The sequence below is a fragment of the Cupressus sempervirens genome, chromosome 5 (assembly GCF_028749045.1).
Source record: "Cupressus sempervirens isolate cs-2001-9-10 chromosome 5, ASM2874904v1, whole genome shotgun sequence".
NCBI classification, from domain to species: domain Eukaryota; kingdom Viridiplantae; phylum Streptophyta; class Pinopsida; order Cupressales; family Cupressaceae; genus Cupressus; species Cupressus sempervirens.
The window spans coordinates 385,423,439-385,433,183 of record NC_143122.1 but is presented as its reverse complement, the minus strand read 5'-3'; the positions used below and the strand labels follow the sequence as shown (position 1 = coordinate 385,433,183).

At 31.3% G+C, this 9,745-nt stretch overlaps 1 protein-coding gene across 1 annotated transcript; it reads left to right on the top strand.

The window, feature by feature from the left end:
• Positions 1-3,399: 3,399 nt before the first annotated feature.
• Positions 3,400-6,065, top strand: LOC149556388 (cytochrome P450 716B2-like). Its single transcript, XM_089785863.1, has 3 exons — positions 3,400-4,423; positions 4,814-5,001; positions 5,632-6,065. Exons 1-3 carry the CDS (start codon positions 3,421-3,423, stop codon positions 5,923-5,925), a joined length of 1,485 nt encoding a protein of 494 aa, XP_089641989.1. The 5' UTR covers positions 3,400-3,420; the 3' UTR covers positions 5,926-6,065.
• Positions 6,066-9,745: the final 3,680 nt, after the last annotated feature.

Genomic DNA, 9,745 nt, shown 5'->3' with positions numbered 1-9,745 from the left:
GTTTGTAATGGTATGAGAAATAGAGAGAGAGAGAGAGAGAGAGAGAGAGAGAGAGAGAGAGAGAGAGAGAGAGAGAGAGAGAGAGAGAGAGAGAGAGATGGTAATAGAGAGTGGTTGATGATTATATTGAGTTCATTAATCTCTTTGCTACTGAAGAAACCTCCTTCATCTTGAGGTTGTAGAATTTTTGAACATCAAGAAAACCTTATTTGGAGTTGTGTTCTTATACAAATCATGTAACGTTTTCCATAACTCTTTGCTATATTCTCTCTAGCAACATTACAATGCACATTCTTGGATAGGTATTGACAAATGATTGCTATAGCCTTTATATCTAGCTTCTTCCAATCTCCATTTGTCATTGTTATGGGTTTCTCTGGCACTCCTTTAATTGGCAAATATTGATCCAAGTTAAAATAAAAATATCCTCCATTTGGGACCCATTTAATTTCTCCATATCACTTATTGTTGCTAACTCCATTTCACTCAACCAAACCCCTTCAACAAAGCCTTCAAAGGTTTCTAGATACCCATACTTGAACTACTCTCTAGCAACATTTCACTCTATCTTGATCTATTTCTATAGGTTAAACACAATTGATTAACCCTATGTCTCTATATGACATAAACACGACTAGTTCTGCTTTTATTTTTGTAGGATACAAACACAAACACAAAAACAAACATGACTAGTTTGCCTACATCTTTCAATCTCCTTTAGTCGGACCTAAACGATCCGCTCTCCTCAATTTGCCTACAATAAATTCTTAGAGCTGCAAAACCCTTGGCTTTCTCAGATCTTCAACTTTGGCTTTAATACCAATTGTTGGGAAATAATAATAGAGAAAATAAACAGAGGAAGGATAAAATAGAGCATACAATAAACATACTACAACAATACGAGAATACACAAAACCCACTTGAGAAACTAGTTAAGTTTTATTAATCAATCACCTATTGTTATCCATAGCTTCCATGCATTGCATTCATTGGGTCACTTATGTACAAAAATAATTTGATTGTATAAAATACACGAGTAATAAATATAGGGCTCCAAAACCCAAATTGAAAAACCAAATTGGGCGCCAACATCCAGAAGCTTCACAAAGTCAAACTTTGTAATAAATGCTTCATCTACTCATGGGAAAACTTTACACGTGTGGTTAACATGACACATTGGGATTCATTAATCTCAATTAAGATCAATGATCCATATGATTTCAGGAGAAATATAACAAGGTGAGTCATGGGAACTCACAGAAACCCAAAATGCTACCACATGGCATAGGTTAACATTGTGTGTTACCCCATATGGACGACATGTTTTTGTTTACGAGTTCATTTACTTCACACATATAACAAAAATGCTAAAAATAAGAGCTACTAATAAATTGAAATAGGTGGCCATCAAAGCAATATTTTTTAATTACTCACATTCAAATATATTTACAATAACCATGCTTTGTATTGAAAGTTACATCATACGAAATCCATACTATGAACTTCCCAAGGAATTGTTAAAAAAACTCTCCACAAATTTATTTCCATCGATGAACTAAACTGTGAAAAGATCTGTTCATTCATTGTTGATTGTTTACCCTCTATTAAGACCAAAGAAGCCACAAAAGCTATAGAAAAGCAGACATATATTGAACTAAATGAGAAGTATATGGTTGTACGGGTTTAGGCCCTATTCTAATTTATTTTTATCAAAACTAAATGAGAAGTATGAGTAAAAAGATGTTACTAGCTTGAGCCACATCCATTATTTCCTCCACAACAAGAAATATTAATTCATTTTTGTAGAAGAAGCTCAAACAAACTATTGATTAGAAGAATATGTAGAACAAATGCAATTAAAAATCTGCATGAGCTAAGGTGAATTTATAGAGTAGCAACTATGATGCAAAAAGAATTGTTTCATCAACAATAAGCTAAGAAAGTGAGCATGAGCATCATTGAAGCAGGCTAAGGAAAGCATTTTATATAACACATAGTATCTAGTAATGAATATTTTATTTTTGAGGTCTTAAATTTTAGGTAGAAATTTTAAAATTATTCTTAATTTTTTAATACTGACTTACTTGATAAGTGCCTTGTTTGTAACTAAAGTTTTAGGATCATATCAACAAATACAATGCCACATCAACATATATTTTGTCAAGGTGCTCAAAACAACTCTAGAAATAGGTGAGACCAATAGTCTTAAAAAAAGGATAATTATGTCATACAATTGATGTAGCATCAAATGATTGGTTATTTTTTACAACTAAGAATACATTTCATTGAATTATGTGTATTCTTACCATTTGCGATACACCTTTAAATTTGGATTTATGATACAACTCTATAAAAAAAATTAGGCACGAAACAACAAATATAATATTAGAATGCAGTTTAAGATTTTCATTAAAATATTCTTTGATATACATATGTTTTCTATTTAATATTATTTTCCATGCCATAAGAAAAGTTATATTATTTTAATATCAAGATGAAAGCAAAGTCTTACATGAGACTATTAAATAAATAAGAAGTCCATTTATCTTGCTCAAATAATTGAAGGCTAAATGAAATATCCAAAGATTGATATTATCTTAGATCAAGAGAACCCACGAAAAGGTAGTGTAAGTTAATTCTTCATTATCCTAATATGCAACCTTCTAGATAACAATCTTCATTGTTGACAATGTCTAAATTTATGGACTTTATACAAAGCTTATAAATTGACTTAATATGAAAAATATTATAATTGAAATTTAAAAAATGATTAATATAATATCTTAAATATATCCATTTCTAAACATCAAATTTAAGATATTTTATTCAAAAACTAATATAACTAATTTCAATATTAATATGATTTATATAAAATTGTACAAGTATTTCTACTTCTAGTTGTGTGCATACATTTTGGTCTGTGAAGAGCCCATCCACAATGTTATTACTACATGATAGGTACACAAAATGAGTTGAACATACATACTTTCAATGACCTATGTATGATAATCGTCATCTAAAAGAAGAATTTGATTAAGTTGCGCATAGATACTTTTAGTGACCTATGCATGATATAGTTGTCATCTAAAAGAAAAATTTGATTAAGATATCTTTATGATAATGTCACCCTAATGCACAAGTACAAGCCTTGTTATCTCCGATGAAAAAAGCATAATAGTTTTTTTAAGCCTTGTAATCTCCAATAAAGAACATAATAAGTTTTTTTTCTAAATCATAAACCAACAATAATAACGACGAGCGGTACCAACTACATCAGCTCACTCGGATATTCCCCTGCCGGACATATGCTAAAGACAAGTGAGACTCTGTAGGAATATTGCCCATTTGAACCTTGAAGCATACTCCAATGGAGTTAAATAAGCCCTGTTCCCCTGCATATCAAATCCATTAACCCTACTAATGGAGTTTGCCAAGGAAGCTTTCATGACTAAAGCTCTAATGGCTTCTCAGCATTTTACCAGTGATCAGATTCCCCTGCTATCGACCATCTCAATTGCTTCAATTCTATTTCTCATGGCGCTCAAGATCCTGAACAGGGGAAGGGGCAAAAACCTCCCTCCTGGAAATCTAGGGCTTCCATTGATAGGAGAAACCCTGCAATTCATGAAAGCATACAAGGCTAACAAAGCCAACGAGTGGGTTCATCAGAAGGTCTCAAAATATGGCCATGTTTTCAAAACCTCATTAATGGGGCGCCCTACAGTTGTCCTCACAGGGCAAGCAGGTAACCGCTTCATCTTTCACCATGATTACACCACGATCAGCAACAAGCAGACTTCCAGTATGACCAGGCTTCTTGGGCCCAAGAACTTGTTTGATCTTCCCGTAGATGATCACAAAAGAATCAGAGGAGCCATCATGACATTCATGAAGCCCGAAGTCCTCCAGAAGTTCCTCGGTAGAATGGAATCAGGTATATTGCAGCATTTTGCTGAGCATTGGGAAGGAAAAGAGAGTGTTACAGTTGCCCCCTTGATGAAGTTGCTTACATTTCGTGTTGCATGTGATCTTCTATTTGGTCTTGAGGATGAAAATGAGAGGAAGGCTTTAGGGAGTGATATCGCTGCACTTTTAAAGGGTGGATGGGCTCTTCCCCTTAATTTCCCTGGAACAACTTTTCGTGAAAGCTTAAAGGCTCGCCATAGACTGTATGGGCGTTTATCAGTGTTTCTACAAGGCAGGAGGAGAGAGCTGCAACAAGGAAAAGCCTCTCCTCCTCAAGACTTGATATCATGCTTGTTGAGTATGAAGGATGAGAATGATACACCCCTGACTGAAGATGAGATCATAGATAACATGATTGTGATCATGCTGGCAGGCCATGACACTACTACTATTCTTTTCACCCAGCTTGTCAGATTCTTGGCATTGAATCCCACAGTCTACCATAATATTCTTCAAGGTTGGTTGGTTGGTTTTCTTTTCTTTTATTTGCTTCGTCTAAATTCAGCGGTTCAATCTATATTCAAATAATTTAGATTATTGCTTTTCATGTTGTTATTGAGCAAACAGGGGATCTATTAGGCAAACGATTGAATGAATTTTATATGTGTTTGACAGTTTATAATGATCAATATGTTTTCTTTTTTAATTGATTCATTTAGATCTTTTTGTTGTCAACGTTTTGGGTCAAACACTATGATCTATCATTAGAAGAATAAATAGGAAAAGTATAAAATTAGTTTTTAGTATTTATATGATTATAGATTATTGTTATTTCATTGTGACGAGAAGCAAACTGAGATTCTATTAGGAAAACTGGTTGTGATTTATTTTGTGCATTGTGTGGCAGAGCAAAAAGAGATTCTATCAGGGAGGCAACCAAATGAACCTCTTCAATGGGAAGATATCCAGAAAATGAAGTATACATGGAAGGTAGCTCAAGAAACATTGCGATTCACTCCTCCTCTAGTTGGTGGATTCAAGACAGCTCTTCAAGATGTAGAATATGGAGACTATACAATTCCTAAAGGGTGGCAGGTATGTTTCTAATAAGTGAATGAAAAGAAGTAAAAGTAATAGAAGTAGTTTAAAAATAGTATAATTGCATGAAAATGAGTAGGAAAAAATCCAAGTTAAATGAACCTTTTCATATATTTTGAGTATGTTTAAAATATAAATATCAATAGTATAATATTTAGTGTCAGTGAGGTTTTCATAATCCATCGAATTCAGTAGAAGATTTTGGAAAAAAATTGTAAATTTAGATAACATTGGCCTAAACTTTGAATCATAAATAAACAAGAATAAAATGATTAATCGTTGATCACAAGCATAGATGTACAGTAAATTGATGTCTCATTTTTTCCCCAAAGACCCTTAACAATAGAATAGGTATTTTGAAGTTTAGAAGATTAGTTCTACTAAAAATTTAGAGGAAATAAAAATTATCATAATGTATTTTTTTATTGATTATGGGCACATGAATTGAAGTATTTAGACAAGGTATTCCTTGTGTGGAAACAATTAAATATTTGAAGCAAAAAATTTCAAAAAATGTCGAATTTGTGATTAGTTTCTACACTATTATATAAGGTTTTCAATTTGATGAGTTTACATTATTCATATTTTCAACTTAACATATATTTTCTCTATGTCAAAATTGAATAGATATTTTGGACAACTACCACACATTGGGATGAAGAAATTTTCAAGGAGCCACTGAACTTTGATCCTACCCATTTTGGCAATCAACCTCCACCTTATACATTTCTACCATTTGCTGCAGGTCCTAGAATTTGTCCAGGTTACGATTTTGCAAAGATAGAAACAATTATATTTTTACATCATTTAGTATCAAAATATAAATGGTCTATTATGTTTCCTGATGAAAAAATAATTTGTGACCCCCTACCAAAGCCTAGTAAGAATTTAGCAATTAAGCTTCATCCCAAGGGCGATTGATAGTAGTGATGTTATAGTACTTACGAAATATGTATATTTCTATTAGAACATGCTCAAGAGATAATAGGCAAGCATGTTATGTAGCCCTCAAAATGTATGTCTATATTGTTTTTAAGAGATGGCCTAGGATTTCTAGTTTATTTCCGTAGTTGTTTTTATATAGTGAGATAAAACTTTTTATTTGAATTGAACTGCTTTTTTTATTATTGAAAATATTTCATTACTATTGCAAATGAGTGGTATTCATAGTTTCTTTACTAGTTCATTGTCTACATATCAATTATCCATGTAAACATGGAAAACAAAAAAGTCGACTATAATTGACTATGTTACGTAGTTAGCAATGAAACATCAAACTTGCCAATTTTTTTAGAGATTATAATAAATTAACATTTATGTATACAGTCTCTTAAATGATAATTATTTGTAAGAAATTATTGATGGTAAATTAATTGGATTATTTAGTTATTATTACCATTTTTTTGTTGTGCATTATCATCTTCAATTTATTTTTTCAATTAATTTTTCAAAAGAAAATATTGTAACTAGAAAATGTAATGAACATTCATTAACTTCTATTATCATAACAATTAGCTACAATCATTTAAATACAAAATAAAAACATTGATTGCAACTATTTCTCTTATCTTATTAGCAATGACACATTAATATAATGTAAGATCTCTTAAATCAAAATATTTTAGCAAGAAATAATCAAGGACATTTTTGTAACCTTGTTTAATTATTGGTATGTCCTTTTATTGTTCATTTTCTTTGTGTGGAATAAAATGTGAGAAAATGATGGGTAAAAGCACAAACCTGTGTCACCTTTTATAAAGAAACAGGATATCAGAATGTGACAGTTCAACATTAATGATAAAAAAAATGGTATTTGTGTTTAAAATATGAAGATGATGTAAACTAATGAAATGTGTAGAATTGGATGAATTTTATGCTTATAATTTTTATAATTTTTTTGAGTAAGAATTTGTTCATTTTATTTTATTTTGAAGTCCCTTTTTTAATTGTAAAAAATATAGTGTGTAGTTCCCGTCAAACAAGTATATGCAAATCGTCCTTTTTTGTTCTGATTTGAAAATATCTTATAGATGACATGAATAACTAGTGAACAAAAAAAGAAATAATTATTTTTGATGTATATTTTCTTTGTTATAAGTACTCAAGTTCGACCTTATCAAAATCCAACAGTTTTTTCCTCTCATCAAAACTTCCCTATTAAATCTATACCTTCTTGAAAAAAATTATATATTCATGAAGAGGATTCTCTCCTCTAGAGATAAATATAATTTTTTAATTTTTTTGATATGATTTACTATTTTTATGCCTACCTCTCAATCTTGGACTCAGAGCTATAATTTATATCAAAAAAATAGTAAATCATATTTTAAAAAAATTAAAAATTATATTTATCTCTAAAGGAGAGAATCCTCTTCATATTTCCACCCAATTATGCAGAATTAGTTTGGTGTTTGAAGGAACTTCATCTCATCCTCAAAATATGGAATCCCTTCATTCTTGATTTTTATGGAATTTAACCTTCTGATCTTCGAATGAAGGATACTCGTGCATTTGATAAGCACACTGAGTATATAGAGTAGCAAAATACAAGAAGGATAGGGAATATTATGGTTAATGGTCAATAATTCTTTCTTTTTCCAATTTAAAGAACACCCTCACAAGAAAGAAGATGTTGAAGGAAATTGACAAGGTGAGACTTGAAATTTCAATATTAAAAGAAATACACCTCATTTGGGTCACCACATTTTATGGGATAGTTACCAATTTTTTAAGAAAACAAATTGGAAAAGAAGATATTGAAAATTATATATTGAAACAAATGCAAGCTATGAGAAAACCCTGTTACATTAAAAATTAAATATCGGATAAAATTACTTATTTCAAACAAGTACAAATTTGAAGCAATATAAACTATTATTCAACATTTGGATTAAATATTTCTTTCAAGGATGTACAAATTTTAAGTAATATACAATGGTATTCAATATTAGATTAAAATTTTCTCACAAGGAGAATTTGAAACAATATTCAAAGTTTCATGAAAAAAGTTCTTTCGACAATGCAGCTCAAGCTTGGCAATTTATAGGGTCCTAAAATAATTTCTTTTTATACTAACAATAGTTCATCACAATATATAATCTTAATCTTATTCTAATTCCAATTTTGTATAACCAAACAAGGGACTAACATATTCCCAATAAAATTCTAGGTGAACCAAACATGACTGGAATTGTCATTTCTCATTCACATTCCCAATCCTATTTTCAATTCCTATGCCTGCAACCAAATGGTTAAGCTATTGGTAGGGGTATGCATCTGTCTATGTCATGATAGTTAACTTTGGATAGAGCATTAGCATTAGGGTCAGTAGACAGACAACTATATTTAAATGTATGAACAATAGGTTTATATTGCTAGATAGAGGACAAGGTCTATTATTTTGGGGATGATTTGTATAGCAATAGAGGCTGTGGATAGGCATCAACCTTTTACATGAGGTACACCTATAGTCACGAAGCTATACAGGGAGGTACATATCATTTGTTATCATAGGGGTCCCAGTTTTGGAAATGTGACCCTTTTACAAGTGCTAACATTAGAGCATGTTGCTATTATGTAGCCAACAAGTTTAGAAAGGGAAGAGGTAGAGAAAGTGGTTTATAGTTGGCTATTAGATTTCACTATGAGAGAGTTGATGATGTTGAACATTGGAGGGTAGTGTTTGATGGAGTGAGAAATGGTATCACTTGGAGACTATGCATGGATATGGTAGGATGAGTTGAGAAACAAAGAAACATCTCATTCATGATTAACCTCATATACATTATAGGTTAATGGGAGTACATATACTACACAGTTATCACTTTGGATAGTGTTAGATGACAATCTAGATTCATGTAATAGTTTCCTCCTCCAAAGCACAAGTTTGTATAGAAAACCATGTTGACATGATGATGATGAACAATGGGATTGAATGAAATATTTTGTTGGATCATCATACAAATGTTGTCATTGGTAGCAATCAAATGACCTACATGTCTTAGATCAATTACACCAGTGATTAGATTGATCACATAGATAATTTGGTTAAGTATGAAGTGTATTGGGTAAAGACATGAGATAGTTCTAGTAAAATTGGATGCATGGTAATTGGTTTGATGAACCATGATGAATGGCTTAAAGTTATTTCTATTAGAGAAATGTCAAGAGATTTATGAAATAATATTTACCAAGTATTCATAGGAAGTAAAGATTCAATAAGGTTTACATGTCACTATGTGAAGTACAATTAACTAATATAGTATACCTGTATAGATTTGGTAAACCGGTAAACTTTGTGATGTTCGTTAAAAAGTCAAAGTGGTTAGGTATGTTTGGGCCAACATCAAGATGCATGATTCAAGGTTGCAGTGCTTTCTCAAGAAATTCAAATTGCTTTTGAAGTTGATAAGGGTAATACATTTAGGGTTACTTCACTGCCTTAATAATAGTATAAATATAATTGAAAGATCAATGTGTGATAGTTGTTGAAGCAATCTTTGTTATTGTGGATATAATCAAGCATGTCAAAAATAATCTAGAGAAGAGCAATGATTAAGAGCATTAAGGACTTGTCATGACTTGAGTAGTGCAATTCTCAGATCAAGCATACTTGTTGATTTTAACACTTTGACAAGAGAAATCCTCTAACAAGGGCTCTCTTAACCGAGTGTGTGGGATCTTAATAGGGCATGAGACAAAATCCTTTAACAAGATGGCTATTAAAAGGATTTCTAAAATC

Excerpts from the sequence above, each read along its gene's own strand:
- LOC149556388 (XM_089785863.1), top strand. The coding sequence starts at position 3,421 with ATGGAGTTTGCCAAGGAAGCTTTCATGACTAAAGCTCTAATGGCTTCT. Across the intron at positions 4,424-4,813 it reads CTACCATAATATTCTTCAAG|AGCAAAAAGAGATTCTATCA; the intron begins GTTGGTTGGTTG and ends ATTGTGTGGCAG. Across the intron at positions 5,002-5,631 it reads CAATTCCTAAAGGGTGGCAG|ATATTTTGGACAACTACCAC; the intron begins GTATGTTTCTAA and ends AAAATTGAATAG.